Source organism: Megalobrama amblycephala, linkage group LG15 (assembly GCF_018812025.1).
Source record: "Megalobrama amblycephala isolate DHTTF-2021 linkage group LG15, ASM1881202v1, whole genome shotgun sequence".
Lineage (NCBI taxonomy): Eukaryota > Metazoa > Chordata > Actinopteri > Cypriniformes > Xenocyprididae > Megalobrama > Megalobrama amblycephala.
The window spans coordinates 8,105,398-8,126,608 of NC_063058.1; the positions used below are offsets into that span (position 1 = coordinate 8,105,398).

A 21,211-nucleotide genomic window follows, 5' to 3' on the forward strand; every position below is an offset into this window, starting at 1 on the left:
GTGATGTAGGGCTGTATTGGAAAAAACTGACATTGCGATTTTTGTTTTTCTGCAATATATGCTGCGATATGAAATAAATTTAACAGATTACTTGAATAGCTCTATTTGGAAAGAATAATTCTAGAACGATTGGGGTGATTTAAATGAAATAAATGAGTGTTTTATATTTTTCAGGTAAGTATTCAGGTCCAGAAAATGAATAATCAAATGTAAAATAACACTGCATAGTATTCACTGTATAAATTGAATATAATTATTCTGTTAAAGCAAATTTTCTCTTTGTATTTTGTTGTTTGTTAACATTCATGAAACAGAAAGCAGCAAGCCTGCTGTGACTTTAAGACCGAATGCGCGGATCGTTTATAATGATACACATCCGTTTTCTTTGTTTGCATTACCTAAGCCATAAGAAACTGTGTTTACAAGGACATTTTGACATAATTCTGCGTGTATATGTCCGTTCAAACACAAATACAGCTAGGGAAAAAATTAAGAGACCACTTAACATTGAATTCTGAAATTGGAGTGGTCTCTTAATTTTTTCCCTAGCTGTATTTGACTGACTACTGTGTTTTCAACTCATACCTGCAGCTGGAGGGCGCTCTGTGCACACTAGTCCACAAATGCTTCACGGAAGAAAAAAACATATCATGTGACCTCCCAGGAAATAATACAGTGATCGCTGAAAACATCAATATATATGCAAATTGACACTTTTTAAAAGTAATAAATACACAATTGTGACCATTTGTAGTTTATCTTTGTTCCTTACGACATGTCTGGTATTAATAATAGATAGATTATATTTATAATGCAATGCTAATCGAGATAGCTTTTCTCATTGTGCAGAATAGCATACAATGATATATTTTCTGTCTGATTTTTTATCCGAAGCCACATCACATCAAAGAAGGTTATTTAAAACACTCGACTTGTAAGTTTGGAGCAAAAACATGGTTTTAATCTTATAAATTGTCGTGTTTTGTTGGTGTGCTAAGCTAACATGCTAGCGAGCCCAGAGATGCACCTGTTCTGAGCTAATGCAAATAAATAATTTTGAATTGTACAGCTCACTGTTTTTTTTTTTTTCTTCCTTTTTTTCAAGAAGGGCATTAGATACAGTTTCAAAGAAGGTGAAGTGAGAAGTTTGGTAAAAGAAATGAGGGATTAAATCTTGAATAGTAATTATAATAGGGACAAAAGAAAAGAATAATTTGAGCCATAAGCAGGCCGGAGAGGTGTGAATGTATTCAGGGGAGACTGAAACTGAATGGGGCAGTTACCACCACATAACAAACGAGACAATACACTTGAATAGATGCTTAGATGACGACAATAAACATCAGTTAGCACTTTAGAGTCTTTTCAAAATAAAGTCTTATGACATGGTCTTGAAAAACATTTAATAAAACTCAGAGTTTTAGACTTATCATCTTCAGATTTGAAATGTAACATGGTCAGACATGTGGCTTGTGACATGTGGCTGCAGTGCATTTCTAGATTGCTAAAAGGCCAACTTCACTTTAATTTCCATAAAGATATTTCATAAAAATTAATTTCTAGAAAGCTATTAAAGCTATAAAGCTATTTTTAACTATTTTCTTCATTGTGACAATAATTAATTATGACTTTACAATAAACTGTAATGTGTCTGCTTTCAAATGAGACCTTACTTATGCTTTTAGTGCAAAGGGTTCATGAACTGTATCTGTTTTAGTTTGGGTATGTCATTTCTTGGGATTTTTCAAAAGCGGGGGTGCTGGCTAACAGGTTAATGGATAAACAGATGTTTCAATATATTGGTATTAAATGCATTTTCTGAGAATTTATATTTCAAGTTTTTACTGCAAATGTCAAAAATGCGCGCTCTTTGGTCCATCAGTGCTTGAGTCACTGATCACATTAGAATAAAATATCTCATAATAGATTAAAAAAATGACTGATTTATGAATGTATATGCATAGTTCTCATCAGTCGGAAATACAGATAAACGCTTTCATTTGTTGTATTTTTGATCCTGAAAGAAAACAGAACAACAAAAGAGCGAATCATAGGCCGACATGGAGTCTGTATGTGTTATGCTTCTTACGAAGACTTTGAAATGTAGGCTTACATCAAACACATTTTAATTCAGATTCTGTATTTATATATATATATATATAAACGGAAAACAAAAACAACGAAAAAAACAGCTGGCTGACCCCTAGAGCCACCCCCGCCCCCCCTTGTTCCAATGTCTATGGGTACGTTATTTATTCATAACACACTGACCTAAAAAAAACACTAACAACAGGGAGCATTACATAAATAATGAACTTTGATCTTTAAAATATGAATGATTTTTTTTTACATAAATCAGTATTTCATTACTGATTAGATAAGAATAAGATCTTTTCTTTTTACTGACTGCACAAAGAATGAGAAATACAGCAATTTCGTTTTTTTTTTTTTTTTGCTATATCTTTACATATTGTTAACGTGTTCGTTTGCCCGTATAATCTTTAGGGTATTAGGTTAGCTAATTTGGCTTGCTGTCCACTGAGGAGAGGCTCGATGAAGCAGCTTCAACTCGAGCTCTGATATACCCCCCCAGTGAATAAATATAGGATATGATTACATAGGGCAAGGTACCTGAGATGAAGGTGGAGTTTGGGGAGGTGGAGGGATGCTGGAACAGCTGAGACTGAAGAGAGGTAAGCAGCTGCTTATATACTCTGGCTGTTGATTGGAAGATTAGATGGGCTCGCTCCTCCCTACACTGTTAGACTTTTTATTGTATTTTTGCGGTAACTTACTGGCAGCACTATTGCCAGTAAGTTACTGTAACTGCCCCTTTACAGTAGCTTAACTGTAAATGTGTTTTACAGTATGATGCCCTTACCGCAATTTCATTTTACAGTAAGATGCCCTTACCGCAATTTAATTTTACAGTATGATGCCCTTACCGTAACTTATTTTTACAGTATAATAATATTACAGTAATTTTACTGTAATTTATTTTAGTTTTATTTTACATGTATGCTACAGAATTTAATAAATTCCAGAGTCCATGTATATCAATATATTTTTTATTCACTGTTACAATCAATTTCATCCATTTTATTTATCATGATGCAACATAAAACTAGAGACCTGGATTCATAAATCAAAGCAGAGATTCATGACAATGCGCAATAAAAAGCATGAACAAAACCTCCCAGTTGGTCTTGGCTGGTCTCCATACTGCTAAACAACTGATGGCGGATCTGAAACAAAACAAGAAAATGTGTGAGAAATGGTCATGAGTTTATTTAATCTAAATTTGTTCATGAAGAGACGAGGTAACAACTTGTGCAACAGCAGTATTCCCAGTAGTGTACTGTTTGAATAGTATAGCTTTAAAATCCATTCCTCTAAAACTAAAAAAAAAAATGTAATAAAGGCATCATAAAAATAATAAATCGAGTTGATTATAATCAACTGAGACCACTCAGTTTATTATTTTTAAGATGCCTTTATGACATTTTTTTTTTTTTATCTTTTAAGTTTCAGAGGAATCGATTTGGGATGGATGGAAAGAAACCTCTTAGATTTCATAAAAAATGTGCTCCTCAAAATCAAAATCAAAAATCATGTATGCGCAAAGATATCACATTTAGCTTTAGTCGTATGATTATTCAAGGCTCGACATTAAGGACTGCCCGATGGCCCGGGGGCCAGTTTTAACGACGCATGGGACAGTAGATGGAAAGGTCACTTGCCCAATCGGGCCAGTGCTGTAGGGTGTGCAATATATTATCTATGACATCGTAATTGTTGACTTAACGATGTGAAATTATATTACGTTTAGAAACTTCACTAATTTACTTGCAAAAAATAAAAAGTTGAAATAAAAAACAAAAAAACAAATTCCTGAAGCAATAAGTACAAAAACAAACAAACAAACAAACAAACAGAAAAATATCAACGGTAACAAAAAGGTTAATTAGTTAACATTAGCCTAGTTAACTACATTAGAATGAGAAATGCAGCAATTTTGTTTTTTGCTATATCTTTACATATAGTAATTTACTTGCAAGAAATAAAAAGTTGAAATAAAAAACAAAAACAAAGTCCTGAAGCAATAATTACAAAAACAAACAAACAAACAAACAAACAAACAAACAAAACATCAATGGTAACAAGGTTCATTAGTTAACATTAGTTAACTACATTAGTTAACATAAACTAATAATGAACTGCACTTTTACAGCATTTATTAATCTTTGTTAATGTTAATTTCAACATTTACTAATATGTTATTAAAATCTTGTTAACATTAATGCACCGTGAACGAACATGAACAAACTACGTTAACGAAGATTAGTAAATACAGTAACATATTACTCATGGTTAGTTCATGTTAGTTAATACATTATCTAATGTTTAACTATAATGAACCTTATTGTAAAGTGTTACCACATTAACAACATGTAATGACATATGTGCCAGGAGTCTTTCTGTGTGGAGTTTGTATGTTCTCTCCGTGTCGGCATTGGTTTCCTCTGGGTTTACCCCACAATCCAAACACATACAGGACAGGTGAATTGGAGACTATAACTTTGTCCATAGGTGTGAGTGTGAATATGAATGTGTGCGTGTGTCATCTGTCCAGGGTGTTTTCCTGCCTACAACCAAAGACACTGGGAAAGACTCCAGCCTCCCCACGACCCTACATAGGACAAGTGGTTTGGAAAATGTATGGAATAGATGACTGGATAGATGGATGAATGTACAGTACTGTGAGGGTTATAAATCTCAGCATCTCTTATTTCCCCACCAATGTGTCTTGCTTGATCCATGTTTCCAAACAAAATCATTATGAAGATTTACTAAAAGATGACTGAAAAAATGTACTACTGTAAGAGAGACTAAAAATAGGACACCTGGGTCATCTTTCAGCTGAAATTGTAATTAGTTTTGTTTAGAATAATTATTTAATTTCATTGAAAATATTCTGCTAAGATTTTATATTTCAATAATTCCAGCAGAAATGCATCATTACATCATTAATTACATCACACATCTTTCTGATATGAATGTGCTTTTATCAGTTTTGAAAGCAGTGTGTTAGCATTTGAAAAATGTGCTGCAAATATATAGTGTTTTGCAGATGGTGAAGTATGAATGACAAAAGTGTTCATGGACTCATTGAATGCATTTTGCGTGAAAGCAATGAAAAATGATTCACAGTTTGGTCCACATAGACCTCTGTTTTGCTGAATGTGTGAAGAGTTTTGAAAATGTGGCTTTAGTACTGAACAATGCTTGCTAGCAGTTGAAAAAGATAAGTCTAAGAATGATTTAGTGGGCTATATAACACTTTATTGGTCAATAAATTACTTCTCTTTAAATGTTTTGGTATACCTGTTGATCAAAAATTGCCTTTAACTTACACCAGAAAAAAGGTTTTATTTAGTAACTTTCAAGAGAGTGTACTCATTTTTTGCAGCACAGTATTTTTTATCTCTTTAAGAAAATATTTTTTCCTGAATAATTTTGACATGCTTCTTTGGTAATTGATCAAGCAGACTAGCTGAAACATTATATGTCTAAAGAACCCTAACATGTCTTCTAAGTAAGGAGTAATTGCTGAATTTGTTAAATTTCAGATGGGGTGTACTCATTTATGCTGTGTGTGCACTGTATTGAACATGTATTATCACTTCACTTGAGGTGTTTTCTTTAAATGTATATGCATTGTAATAATATATATTTAATTTGAATTCTTAACTTTGTTCATGGAAATAACATGGACATTGTGCCAGGGTTTAGTGGAAGATTGTTGGAAAACAAACTCATAAATTAAAATAACATGAAATTTTAATGACAGCCACTAGATGGCTGCAGAGTATTACTCACTGTATCATTTGTTCTTTCCACATGAATATTCATCTCTTCATAAGTTTTCATTTAGATTTGTGTTTAGACATTATAAAATCATAACAATAAAAATGCATCTTTGTCAAAGTTTAGCATTTTTTTGTACTGAAGAATCTTTTTTTTTTTTTGCAGTTAGTCACAATATTACAGTCAAACCTGAACATGGCATTATATATGTCTATGTGTATGTATTTGTTCTCCATCGTGGATGTGTTATGGTGTCACCTCTTCATTTCTGTGCTCTGCATTGTAGCCAACAAAATATGTAACAGAGCATATTTTTTTATAATCTCCCATTCAGTTCTATGGGTGACTTTTGGGGGTGGGATGCTTGTGTTTTGGGTGAGCATTCCCTAATGTGAATGTGTTATAGTGTTATCACTATCAAATCAAGTTCAGTTTTGGTTGCATGCATTGTGGTGAAGATAAAATAACATTTTGCCCATTACATTTTCCATTAAATTGACTGACTCAGACATCTGCCTGCAGACACCCAACTGTGCAGAGTCATTTATAGATTTAATAACACTGACATAAGCCAGGGGTGTGCAGTCCTGCTTCTGGAGGGCCAATGACCTGCAGCTTAGCTCCAGCCCATTCCAACACAGTTCAGTTTCAGAAAAAATGTACAAAAGCTGTCACTGGAGTGGTGCCCTTTCAAAAGGTCCATAAAAGAGCTATATTAGTACCTTAATGATTATTATTGTTATACCAAAATGGTATATATTTGTACCCAAATGATAAAAAAATAATTCTAAGAGCGTAGCCTGGATATTTCTAGTAATTCTGAAGACCTCGCTCAGCTGGTTCAGATGTGTTTATAGTAATTGGAGCTAAGCTTTCTCTTGAAAGATGTGTCAGTCCCCAGTTTATTTTGGACCAGCTTGCTCCTCTGAATCACAACCTGTAAGTATGATTAATAATTGAAGAGTATATTTTCTATCGATTGTTCAAAAATCTTTTAGTTTTGTATGTTATGCTGTGTACACCCAGGGCCGCTGCAAGGTCTCCGGCTAACTGGCTAACTCACGTTGTAGTTCTGCTAATCAGCTGACATTGTCCACTATTGTCTAAAAATATGTTGATTAATGTGTTATACCACAATCTAAGTTGACACCACTGAGAAACATCCTGCTCCAGTCATGCTTGCAATTGAGTTTCTTGTTGATTGACTACTTCAGACGAGAATGGATAAGCCTCTGGGTCTGTAATTCAGTTATGGCAATGGGCATTTTGTTTCTGACACGCGCTGTATGCAGTAGACCAATCTCAACAGACTGGGCAATCTGACCAATGAGAGTAGAGTAGGCTCAAGGAAAGGAGGGGTTTAGGGATAGACTGAGTCTTAGAACTGCTTCGAACAAACCACTAAAGAATCTTTCAGAAATTAGGTGATATTAAATGTATATCATAAGAAAACGAAAGTGTTTTTTGACCTTGCATGCATGTTGTAGGAGACTCCCAAAACAATATTAGGAACCTTAAAAATGGCATAAAAGGGGCAATTTAAGTATCTCCAACTAAGCAAGCCAGAGGCTGACAGTGGCAAGGAACTCAAACTTCATCATGCAACAGAAATGGAGAAAAAACCTTGGGAGAAACCAGCTCAGTCGGGGGCCAGTTCTCCTTTGGCAAATGAAGGAACATGGTGTGATTATGATTCAGGCTGCATAAGTCAGAAGTCAGATTGTGGATCGGTAACATTCAAAATATTTCATCCAGTTCCTTCTGCTTGAAGATTGAATTCATTACGCTGGTATGGAGACAAAGCTGGCCATAGGGGTCTGTGCAGAGGACTTCTTGTGGTTCTTGTGGTCTTTGCTGAGGATCTCTGCTGGTGGCTGCCGTGTTGACATTTTAGTTTTTTCTATAGTCTCTGCTGTCATTCAGGGCTGTGATGAGGTTGAGTCTAAGTGCAGGTCCACCATCTGATCTGGATACGGACTGGATATGACTGACTACAGTAATCTCGGGATAAGGATGAGACAGATTAATATTAGCGTAAATGACATTCTTCTTACAATGTAACAAGTATTTCTGGTGTCATGGGAAGTGATCCCAGTTCCAGTTGACCTAATTTATGCAGCTTAACAATCCTTTAACGAATTTGAATTATAGAAATGTGATAATCTGTTATGTGTATGCCAGGTTAAAGAGATGTGTTTTAATCTAGATTTAAACTGACAGAGTGTGTCTGGTTCCCGAACAAGGCTAGTAAAGATGTTCCAGAGTTTGGTGCCCGCAGTCGATTCTGATATTTTAGGTATTATCAGCTGGCCAGAATTTGAGAACGCAATAGACTATAATGCACTACGAGCTTGCTCAAGTACTGGGGAGCTAAACCATTTAGTTAAAAAAAATAATAATAATTAATTCGCAAGATTTTAAAATGTATGCAATTTTTATAAATGAGCCAATGCAGTGTTGACAAAACCAGGCTAATATGGTCATATTTCCTGGTTCTAATAAGAACTCTAGCTGCTGCATTTTGGACAAGCTGGAGTTAAGTGTGCAGGGCAACCAACCAGTAGAGCATTACATACGGTTCATAATTGATGATGAAGACTTGATAGAGTAGCCATTAAGTGTTAGAAAGTATTCTAGGTTATTATTCAAGGAGGTTTTTGGTCCAGTAATTAAAACCTCTGTTTTTTCCATAATTTAGTAGGAAATTACCAGTCACCCAATTTTTAAAAACCTGCATTTTGTTAATTTTGTGAATTGGTATGTTTTGTCAGTTTGTGAAGAAATATAGAGATGACATCAGTGTAACGGTAATAACTAACGCCATGCTTCCTAATGATATCTCCCAAGGGTAGCATGTACAGGGTGAAAAGCAAAGGTCCTAGTACTGAGCCTTGTGGTACTCCATACTGAGCTTGTTATTTATATGACACCACTTCATTTACTGCTACAAATTGACAATGGTCAGGTAAGTATGATTTGCAATGCCAATTAAAACATGCCAATGCAATTCCACTAAGCCAACAAAATTTTTGAGTCTGTTCAAATGAATGTTGTGGTCAATAGTGTCAAATGCAGCACTAAGATCCAGTAACACAACCTTGATCGAATGATAAGAGCAAATCATTTGTAACTCCAATCAGAGCAGTCTTGGTACTATGATACGGTCTAAATCCTGACTGGAAATCCTCACAGATTCCATTTCTTTCAAAGAACGAACATAGTTATGAGGATAATGTCTTTTCTATTATTTTTGACAGAAAAGGGATATCTTTGATATTGGTCTGTAATTAAATAGTTCTCTAGGATCAAGTTGTGTTTTTTTATTGAGAGATTTAATAACAGCCAGCATAACATTTTTTGTTATGTATCCTAATGACAATGATGAATTAATAATATTAAGAGGATCTATGACTTCTGGAAGCATCTGTTTCAGTAGCTTAGTCAGTAGGGTATACCAGCAGGGTGTAACATACATGTTGATTTTGATGATTTAATAAGTTTAGACAATTCTACCTCTACTCTACCTCTAACGAATGAATGTAATTGTTCCTCAGGGGGTCTACAGTGTGACGTCTGATGCGATACTGTAGTGAAGTTTACACAGTTATTTACTCTCTAATAGTATCAATCCTGAAAGTAAAGAAATCCATAAAAGTCATTACTGCTGTAATTAGAAACGTCTGAAGTTGAAGCTTTATTTCTTGTAAATTTTAGCCACTGTATCAAATAAATACCAAGGGTTATGTTTATTCTCTTCTAAGAGTTGAAAAATCAAGCAGATCTAGCAGTTTTTAAGGCCTTTCTGTATGCAGCAACACTACCCTTCCACGAAATGCGAAATACCTCTAGTTTTGTTTTCTTCGAGCTGCACTACATTTTTTACAATCAAAAACTCCTTGAATTCAGTCTTTTTTTGTGTATTCCAATTTCAAGTGACAAAACCGACAAGGTCTTGTACCACTCAGATGAACACTCAATAAAAAAAATAAATAAAAATTACAGTCAAAATGACCTGAGGAGAGGATAAAGGTGTGCTTTTAGTCTGAAACAAAGACATTACACATCTTAATTAAACAAAACTGTTTTATTGCATTTCTAATTTAAATCACACCAGTTAAGTCAAGAGAACAACATACAAATTTTAAGATGTTTTTAACAGTGTCTTTATAAAAAAATACATATTTTACCTTATGAAGAGACTGAACTGACACATTATGAAATCGCTGATGGAGTTAATATGTTTTCCATACATTTTTAGCACGAGACTTCAAACAACTCAACACAACTACATACCACCAACAAGCTTCATTTTCATCTACATTACTCATACTAAGTACACATTCGAAATGGAATTCTGAGCGGCAGTTAACGGGCCATAAGTCTGTGTCTGCTGCTCTGATCCACCAGTCTGTGATATTCTGCTAGTTTATCTTTCAGATTCTTGTACATCTGTAGACAGAGAAGCCAGAAAAACATCAAGAAGCCATACATGCAAAATGTCATCATAATTTGCTGAGTACTGTATGTAATTAAGAAATCACAAATTTTCTGATTTTTATGAAATTGCGTAGGCTCATCTGCAGTTGAGTTTCCATTATCATTTTATGTTAGTTATAAAGACTATGTAACTACTGTAATCACAAAACTCCAAGACTCCATCCATTTTGTCTACCTGATGTAGTTAACTTATTTTAAATGCAGGCATGGATTAGATCACAGTCTTTATGTTAAACGGGTCAAACACAGTCAAACACATTAGTTCTGCTGTCGGACAAGTCCAGGTGTTCTGCCGGTACGGATTTACCAAACAAGAACTGTGCAGGACTTTGCCCTACACTGTCTAATAACTTTATATACAAAAATATTTGAATATATTAAAGTTTTGTGATAAACACAGTTACTATACCTATAATCAACAACTTTAAATCAATAGTTTTATATTTCTTCCATCACTTACAAACCCATCTCAATAGATAAAACAGAGAACAATACTACCAGTTTCTAAACTTAGAACACCAGTTTCTAAACTTAAACAAGAAACAAACATCTCAGGCTATAAATATAAGTGATAGTGTAAGTGATAAATGTAAGTGAACAATGTTTCACCTTTTCATTGATCTGACTTTCACTGAGGTTTCTTAAGAGCTGATCAATAGATGTATAAGGCAGCCACACCAGAGATGCTGTAGCTGAGAGCGGCCGCTGTCAGGAAATCAAAAGACAATAATATATACAAACTGTACTGTTTAGAACGTGAGCAGCATGCTTAACATTAGGAACAATTAACCATTTTACAGTGCCCCTATTTTGGATTTTTGAAAATTACCTTTCATGTAGTGTGTAACATAGCTTTAAGTGAATGAAGACATCCTGCAAAGTTTTAAAGCGCACCGTATATAAAGTTATTGTCTCTCAAAATTAAGAGTCAACTCTGAGTCAATTAAACGAGAACATTCGTCACAACGAAACATTAGCATATTGCCCGCCTACTTACTGCACGTGCAGACAGGGAAAACCTGTCTGCTATTCAGATGTGGGTCCAATATGGTCTAAAAATGTGTTGATTAATGCAGCTTGTCTGTCTTATTACTTGGAGTAATGATCAAGGATGGAGCACGACTTTTGTTTACGAAGTCTAATGCATTATCAGAGCATGTTTGTGCTTGGCTAACGTGGGAGTTTACAACATACAAAAACTGCTTTTTTCCTCTGCGTTTTTATTATTACAGTAGAGTGGAGCTCTATCTGTACTGTATTCATTGGCGTAATTTATGGGTGGGACATGTCCCCACCACTTTTTGTCAGGGTCGATATTGTCCCCACCACTTTTTGAAACATCTCGTGTCACAGATGTATACTAATACAAAAGAAACATCTCCAGTTGATTAGCAGTTTGTTCGTTTGTGTTAAATAATAGGCGATCTGGCTCTGGGATGTGTTTTTGAAATCATGTTGAGTGTTCGTAGCCGCTGTTATCAGTGGCGCAACAGTGTTCTCTTGGTGCTCGTGCACACTGCGCAGTCTTCACACGGACGAGCGCTTCAATCTATCGCTTAAAGGATTAGTTCACTTTCAAATTAAAATTTCCTGATAATTTACTCACCCCAATGTCATCCAATATGTTCATGTCTTTCTTTCTTCAGTCGAAAAGAAATTAAGGTTTTTGATGAAAACATTCCAGGATTTTGATCCATATAGTGGACTTCAATGGAGCCCAAACGGTTGAAGGTCAAAATTATAGTTTACAGCGATCCCAGATGAGAAATAAGGGTCTTATCTAGAGAAACCATCACTCAAGTTTTAACCATAACTGCTCATCTTGAACTAGCTCTCCTCTTCTTCTTCTCTATTAGAATTCCAGCAGTGTAGACACTGCTAAGTGTATTACTGCCCTCCACAGATTAAAGTATGAACTAATTGTTATATACTTGCACTAGAATATTGTATATGACAATTTAGTTCAAACTTTGACCTGTGGAGGGCAGTAATACACTTAGCAGTCTCTACACTGCTGGAATTCTAATAGAGAAGAAGAGAGTTAGTTCAAGATGAGCTTTATTGAGATAAGATGAGCTTTGTTTTGAGATAAGACCCTTATTTCTTGTCTGGTATCGTTTAAAGCTCTTTGAAGCTGCACTGAAGTCCACTATATGGATAATAATCCTGGAATGTTTTCATCAAAAACCTTCATTTCTTTTTTAAAAGAAGAAAGACAGACACGATCATCTTGGATAACATGGGGGTAGGTAAATTATCAGGAAATTTTAATTTGAAAGTGAACTAATTCTTTAACGCTGTTGCGGCTGGATTCACTCTATTCGTTACGGTGAAACCACAAACAAAATGCACATATAAATGTGTCCCTGCTCTTAATATACAATCACTGATGAACATCTTTGGTTTTAATGAGAAAAAAATTAAACAAATAACACAAGGGCGGATTAGAACCCAGAACCTCTGGCACGCTGAACATAAATTTTACCCCTCATCCATCAGGACAAGCTAGTATTAAAGGCGGATTTATTGGCTAATGTAAATACTTTCGAGACTAACGATATTTTGTATTATAGTAGATGTAAGGACAAAACTATCATATTAAATATGAGGTCTATGTCAATAAATTTTGTGCATTTATTATTGTAATGATACAATTACAACACCCCCCCCCCCCCACACACATTCCTGTCCCACCCACTTTTTAAAACAAAGTTACGCCACTGATTGTAATAGGATGTTAAGATGCTAGTCTGTGCTAAGTAGTTTAAGTATTCTCTCTGTAAACAGTAAACACTCATTGTGATGTCAAACAATGATGCAGCCATTTTTTGTTTATCTTATGTTAGAGGTTTTCAGCTTCGCTTGGCATTCTGATACAGTTCCCACAGGTGCACCTACATAAAGTATAACAATGACTCTTCTATCACGTCTTATAAATAACGCAAACTATGGTGACACTTACCATTGAGAAACGTCCTACTCCAGTCGTGATTGCGAATCAGTTTCTGGTTGATCGACTACACTACCCTCCAAAAGTTTGGAAACACCGCTGGCAAAGTGTGGTTTTGGACAATATCAGCATAAATCCTTATTTTTTGGTGCAAATACATTAAAGAAACTTGACATTATTTGGGTCAGCACACCTTAATAGCTTCAACAATTGATTGCCAATTAAGTTTAGAATACAATGAACCAATTAGAACCCAGTTTAGTTCAGATAGCTGCTAATGGTGGATATTTTGATTAATTGAAAATTTAAGTTTTTTCTATGTATAAACTGTTTATGTAATAAAATATGTTTTCATAGTTTGTGTTGTCCCTTATCAGTGCAAAATTATCACAAATTAAAAAGGATTCATGCCAATATTGCCAAAACCCCACTTTTCTAGGGCGTTTCCAAACTTTTGGAGGGCAGTGTACTTCAGACGTTTCATCGTCGGACTCGGACTCGAATTGATACGGTAAAATCGATGCTATCTTTTCTGTCCATACCTTGTATACAAATGTCTTGCGAATTGATAGCTGTCATTCAGTTATGGAAGGGGTCGGCAACCCAAAATGTTCAAAGAGCCATATTGGACCAAAAAAAAAACAAAAAACAAATCTGTCTGGAGCCGCAAAAAAAATTAAAAGCCTTATATAAGCCTTATATTAAGGCAACACAGGCTGTAAGTGTATATTAGCTATATTAGCCTACTATCAAAATGACTAAGTAGGCTACAAATACCTACATAATGAGGTATTCCCAAGATATATATTTAAAAACTGCTGAAAGCAGAAAAAAAGAAGCAAATGGATCGGTGCAATTCACAGAAACAGCTGGACTCCAGGCAGAGAAACATGGATTTGCATTTATCATTTTGTGTCAAATTGTTGGATTCTGAGGTAAAATCATTCCATATATATTGTCTTGTTATATATTATGTTGACAAATCATCAATTAAATATTTTCCATCTTATATTCTGCATAATTGTGTTTTAAAATAAACACTGACAAAAACTACTATAAAACTATATGTTTTAGGGCTGGACGATATGACGATATATATAACATTAATATAAGTGATTATGCGGACTTAAACCTACCTATATTGTAGTTATATAAAATATTCACAGGCAGATTTGCTTTATGTATTTCCCTGGCGTCAAATCAGGCACATATAAATGTCAGGAAACACGACTCCTGGCTGCATGTCAATATCCATGGATTAGGTTTATTTGACAAGTTGTAAGAAACACTTTCGAGTCCAACCTTTAGTGTAATTCGTTTGTTTTCTCAGTTTCCCCTATTAAATCCAGTCACACAGCAGGTTCTTTTGCCACTCACTCAGTCCAGCTGAGGGAGCGTGCTTTAGACAGGAAAGTGACGTTGATGCATACCCTCGTGCCACGCTGAAACGTGTGTCGCAAGCTATGACACAAATCTTCGTTGACAGAAAAAAGTATTGGAAAACGTTAAGAATGTTTGTGTCATGTTTGTCCTCCTACAGTAACCATATGAAAACAAAAAATATTTTCCCATTTTCATACATTTTTGAATAAGCTCCAGGGAGCCACTAGGGGAGCGCTAAAGAGCCGCATGCGGCTCTAGAGCCGCGGGTTGCCGACCTCCGAGTTATGGGAATGGCCACACGGTGCGCGCAGTAAACCAATCAGGATTGGGCCATCTGACCAATCAGAGCAGTGTAGGCTCACGGAAAGGAGGGGTTTAGAAAGACTGATTCTTTGAACTGCTTCTAACGAATCGTTTACAAAACATTGAGAACTGAGGTGAAACTGAATGTAATGAGAAAACGAAAATGTTTTTTGACCTTGCATGCATGTAAACCTGTTGTAGGAGACTCCCAAAACAATATTAGGAACCTTAAAAAAGGCATAATAGGGGCACTTTAAAAATGGTTATGTCCAACCTACTTGTACATACTGCTATTTGGAAAATTTTATTATTTACACTTTAAATAACACCCACTAAGTGGAAATGCATTTTTACATCCACTATTTGCAATCTTGTAAAAAGATCCTTAAATGTCCACTACAGAGACTGTAATGTTTTTGGTGAATAATTTCACCCGTCTAAAATTAATTAATTCTCTATTGTTGTGAATAGTTGTAATAGTATGCAGGACTCCATACCTCTATACCAAAATACTGATGTCCCTTTCCAAGCAGAGCATCCACATACTCTAGCACAAGCTCAGCTGCAGACTCCAGGTGATCATAGTTCAGATAGAGACGCAGCAGAGCTGCAGCATCAACTTCCTGAAAGAGAACCACATGTTTAGTACGTTATACTAACAGACAAGAGGGATAGTGTGGAAATCACATCTGTAAACTTGCAAAACAAACAATAAAGAGTGAATATCACAAAAGACCATGTTATTTTAAGTCCAGTGATCTTAATATATTTTCCATATGTTAGCATTAACTAATGCACGCATGGGTGGGTCAAAGAGGCTTTGATCTATTGCACTTATGTATTCATCTCTATTACATAATAGAAACCAAGAAGTCAAAAGCAAGTCCTTTTGGCAGCTTAGGTTCAATAAAAGTTTGTTTTTAGATTACCAAGCAAGTTTTGAGTTGTAAAGTTATTTTCAAAAGCCACGTATCGATTTTTTCCGTATTTATTTCCGCAAACATTGGACATAATATCTGATTGACGTTAATCTTATTACTAGTCTTCTCCACTAGATGCCATCCTCTTATCACCTTACTGTGATATTTCAGCGGGGCCAGTGTCATTCATTTAGTGCTGAACATGGCGGATGCAGCTGCGCCTTTCAGCATGAAAGACGTTGCGGACAGTTGAAGGAACTGTCAGTTTCCTGATCGGTCCAGCGCTGCATGGTCATTAAAGTTTATCATTTGCACGCGTTGTCAAACTTTGCCAATATAAGCATTCAAGTGAAAGAGAACTTGCGCACACTATGTGAGATTTTTTTTGTGCGCGTCACACACCCCCGACAAGCTCAGAGCTGCGAAATAAGAAAATTAATTCTCAGCTCTGAGCTCTTTACCTCTCCTTGCGTCTAAACGGACAAATTCACACAAATTTATCTCAAATGGAATTGAGAACTGTTAAATTTCACTTTTATCTAAAATATTGGGTGTCATAACCTTATTACAATATAGGTAGGCTATACATGGGTCAAAAACAACAAAAACAATAACTATTTTATTCATTTATCATTTTTTTTGTGGTGGGGCCAGTGAAAATGTATTGGATTCACTGAATAAAAAAAATTGAAAATCAAATCTGAAAACTGAATCAAAATCGAATTGAGACCTTGAAAATCGAAATGGAATCGAATTGGGACATCTCGATACCCAGCACAAAAGACGAGACAGTTCTTTATTAAACTAATAAAAGACAAAAGAATTACGGGAATAATGGATTCTAAACGACAAAGAAATGAGATATGAGGGAGAAACACCCAGAAACACCTCATACGTGGCCACTCCCAAGTATAAGGGGCTTTTCCTTGCCATTAATGCTTAGATAACATGCCTACGTCTCTGATTAAAAATAATGGTTTATGCAGTGGCTGCGATATACTTAAACCTACTAACATCCTTTGCCATGATTTTTGGAATGACTTATCACGAGAGGAAAAAATTATGTTTTAGTCACCTAACAGTTAAAGGATTAGTTCACCCAAAAATGAAAATTATTTCTTTAATTACTCACCCTCATGTCATTCCACACCGGTAAGACCTTCGTTCATCTTTGGAACACAAATTAAGATATTTTTGATAAAATCCAATGGCTCAGTAAGGCCTGCATCGCCAACAATAACACTCCCTTTTTCAATGCCCAGAAAGCTACTAAAAACATATTTAAAACAGTTCATGTGACTACAGTGGTTACAATCTTAATATTATAAAGTGACGAGAATATTTTTTTGTGCACCAAAAAACAAAAAAGCGACTTTATTCAACAATATCTAGTAATGGCCGATTTCAAAACACTGCTTCATGAAGCTTTGAAGCTTCACGAATCATTTGTTTCGAATTAGTGGTTCGGAGCGTGTATCAAACTGCCAAAGTCACGTGAACTATTGAAGTTTCAAAACACTTATGACATAATGAAGCCTCGTTTACTGAAATGTGATTTTGGCGCTCTGAACCACTGATTCGAAAACAAATGATTCGTAAAGCTTCGAAGCTTCATGAAGCAGTGTTTTGAAATCACCCATCACTAGATATTGTGGAATAAATTCTCGTCACTTTATAATATTAAGATTGAACTACTGTAGTCACATGAACTGTTTTTAATAGCTTTCTGGGCATTGAAAAAGGGAGTGTTAATGCTGGCGACGCAGGCCTCACTGAGCAATTGGATTTGATCAAAAATATCTTAATTTGTGTTCTTATGGGTGTGGAACGACATGAGGGTGAGTAATTAATGACATAATTTTCATTTTTGGGTGAACTAACCCTTTAATGGAAACACCATCGTTTCGCAATAGTTTTTTTTTATCGACATTTAGAAAAATATAGTAAACGTTTTGAGCAAATCCGTAATGGAATACCGGCTAGTGACAATTAATCAACGGTAATAGCTTTTCACCGTCTGTCAGATGGAATGCTGAAAAAACAACAACAACCACCTTGTAGGCATTGATCAGCCAATCAGGCACTGGCACCCCATGTGACAGCAGCTTGTTGATGACACAGCGATGATATTGAGCATTCTGTGATGGATATTTTTCCAAATAATGAGCTAAAAGCCGCCAAGCTTCATCTGTCGCACTGTGTGGAGAGAAATTCAGTTTAGGAAGACAATCATTGCAGCAGAGTTCATCTTAATGATCAAGGTCAGAGAGTATTCTGACAAACCTGGACTCTTTAGTAGTAATGACAGTTGGCAGCTGATTGGCTGCAAGCCAGTTCCACACCTCTGTCTGGTCCTGATCACCTTTATATTGCAGTTTGATACACCTACACACACAAAAATCTGCACTTTAGAAATCTGGAAGAAAAAAAAAAGCCACTTGATTTTAAATGGGCAGACACAGGATAGATCATTACTTACTTGAATGTCAGTCCCTCAAAGACAGGTGTAAGGGATAAGTTAAAGGTCTGACATAGTGTCAGGGATGTGTCAAAAAGTCCTGTTTGAACAAGCAGAGTGACCATCTCTAAAGACGACGCACCTCCTGTAAGAGAAATAACACCAGGGTTAAGTAACCTTTTAAAATACAGTAGTTGACACTCTTGAGGAAAAATGTTCAGTTTGTGTGTTTAAGATAAAAAAAATAAAAATAAAAGCAGCAAGTATAGTAATACTATAGTGAAACAATCTGATGACACATAAAAATAAAAGCACACTCTGAAAAATTCATAAATGAGGGCATATTCATAAGGGAACTCCATTTGAACAGTATTGATGGTAACCTTTAGCAGTATTGTCTGCTTTGAAAGAAATAATCTCATAGGTGATTATTACAACAGTACTCTTAAAATCAATTGGGATTGATTGCAAAAACGTACCTAGTCAATAGGGCTTGCATAGACTAGTCGAGTAGTCGAGAGATCGTCTACTTCAACCACTAGTCAGCGCTGTCGGAAACAATCGACTACTCGAGCATGCATTAACCATAAATTAATTTAAAAAGAGAGAGATACGTCACAATATTGTAAATCTTTCCATTTTAAACCAAGAAGGGGAGCCAATGGATATCACATAAGAAGCAACGTGCAAACTTTGCGCAAGAGTTTTGCCGGTGAATTGGTGAAAGCTGAACCTCGGTCAGTAGGCTATTCAAAGTGAAAGTAAAAAGTGACAGAGCTGTCTGACACTGCATTAACGGACCATATTCTCTCAGAGAAGAATTTCAATATAATATGCTAATAACGGTATATAACTGTCTTAATTTATTCCATAATTTTTTCTTGTGGCCCGTATATAGTGAAACAAATGAGAATAATAGTATTTCCTGGTAGGTTGTATTTTTTAAGTTGGTGCTTGAAGTAGCTCTTAATTTTCATTGATGATTGCAGTCAGTCTTAGGAAATACTATAGACTATTGATAATTTTAATTATAGGCTTATAATTCATTGTATAATAGACCTAAAAAAAAAAATGTTTAAAACATTTTCAAAGATAGCTAATAGCCTAATCTTTTATTATCCTCACAGCATGTCAGTTATGTGGTGATACACTATGAAATTATTTATTAATACTGATTCAATAATAAAAGTAGCCTGATCTATTAGTAATAATAGACTAGAAGAATGTAACAGGCCTACATTGATTGGAAATGCCAAATCATCGATATCATCATCGATACATGATCATCATGTAACCCAGGTTATCGCAGGTTTATTTGGCTTTACTCTGTTACATGGAAATAAAAATATGTAATGTCATAATTATAATGTTTTGAGAGTTTACTTATAATTGTTGCATTAGGCTATTAATAAACATTTATTGATAAGAACTATTTCATGTCTTTTCATTTACAGTAGCACGAACCACGAGTAGTCGAGTAACTCGAGTACTGTTTTGATGAGATATCGACTAGCAGAAATCAGTAGTCGTGCAACCTCTACTAGTCAATGAGTCAAAAGAGTTTAATTGATTTGACAGGGTGCCAATAAATAAATCTATAAATAAAACAGCAAAAACTCATGTTAACCAGTTTCACTTTGTAAGCAGAAACAAACAAAAAACAATGTTCAGTCTCTGCAGTGTCGTTGACAGTCACACAAAACTTTTGCCCTTGCTTGGCTAACTGAAAACATGAAAAGCAGCCAACAGCTGTGTGAAACGCAAGTGTTTGCACTTTTAACCCCTTCTTAACCAGCCCCAATTTTGAAAGGGGGTACATATATGACATACCCCAAATATAATGACTGCTGCTTATTCTGACTGTACACATCTTTAGAAAGCTGACACCTGAGAGTTTAATGTTCGAGAGTTTAATGTTCAAGAGTTACAGAGAATTACTCCTAGTGTTAACATGGAGATATCTAAGATCAAATATAAAAACAAAAATAAAATAATATATTTTTTAAACATAAAAATATATGTGGAAGGGATGAGGGCACCTAAAAACACAGTGAAGCTAAAGTCATGCTTCAAGTATTATGTTTCATTAAAAGTGAGAACGATCTCTAAAACTATGAAATTTAAGAACGACAAGTCTTGATAAGAATTTCATGGTCTTGAAAAACTAAACTGTACAAATTACAGAATGTAAGTTTGACATCAATTCAATTACATAGCCTTTAATAAATATTTCTGAAATGACAATGTAGTAATATGCTGAAAAAGGGATGTGCTTTCTCACAACACTAAAACAAACACCACATAAAGATCATGCGTGTAAAATGAAGACGACATATATGTTAGAGTGTTTGTTGCATGTAAACCACCATGTAATTACCTGCGATGGCTGCTGAGGAGGGGTCCTGCTGAGCCAACGTTAGACGACTTCGGGCAAGAATGTATTCTCTCTCCAAGTCTTTCAGCTCAAGAATGTCAATCTGTTGACTTACTGTGATCACATGACAGTAACAACTATAAAACATGCAGCTTTTAAAAAAATAAAATAGAACACTAGATTTTGCTGATAAACTATTTAAATAAAATGAACTGATTATCAGATTAACAGACCTATTTTTAGATCTCTCTTTACATTTAGTTCTCTCAAACCTCATTTCATAATGTGATCCGTAGAGGGTCAAATACACATAACATTAACTCTCCGTTTGGGCAGGACATGAAAGAAAGTTATAATAACTTGATAGTCTTTTGGACTGATTCATTAAAAGAAATGCAGCCAGCAAACAACATAACAAAAAGTATGAGGTTAAACGCGTTTCTGTGTCGTTACTTTTA

The 21,211-nt window shown here is 35.2% G+C and overlaps 1 protein-coding gene across 1 annotated transcript in view; it reads right to left on the bottom strand.

Annotated features, from left to right (window-relative positions):
• Positions 1-9,933: 9,933 nt before the first annotated feature.
• nup160 (nucleoporin 160) overlaps positions 9,934-21,211 on the bottom strand; it is a 59,581-nt gene continuing 48,303 nt past the window's right edge. The window contains exons 29-35 of the mRNA XM_048159164.1: positions 20,757-20,867; positions 18,401-18,524; positions 18,205-18,306; positions 17,976-18,117; positions 15,499-15,624; positions 10,975-11,070; positions 9,934-10,317 (exon numbers count right to left, since the gene is read on the bottom strand). Coding sequence (XP_048015121.1) covers positions 10,234-10,317; positions 10,975-11,070; positions 15,499-15,624; positions 17,976-18,117; positions 18,205-18,306; positions 18,401-18,524; positions 20,757-20,867 — 785 coding nt within the window. The 3' untranslated portion in view covers positions 9,934-10,233. The remainder of the gene's footprint in view (positions 10,318-10,974; positions 11,071-15,498; positions 15,625-17,975; positions 18,118-18,204; positions 18,307-18,400; positions 18,525-20,756; positions 20,868-21,211) is intronic.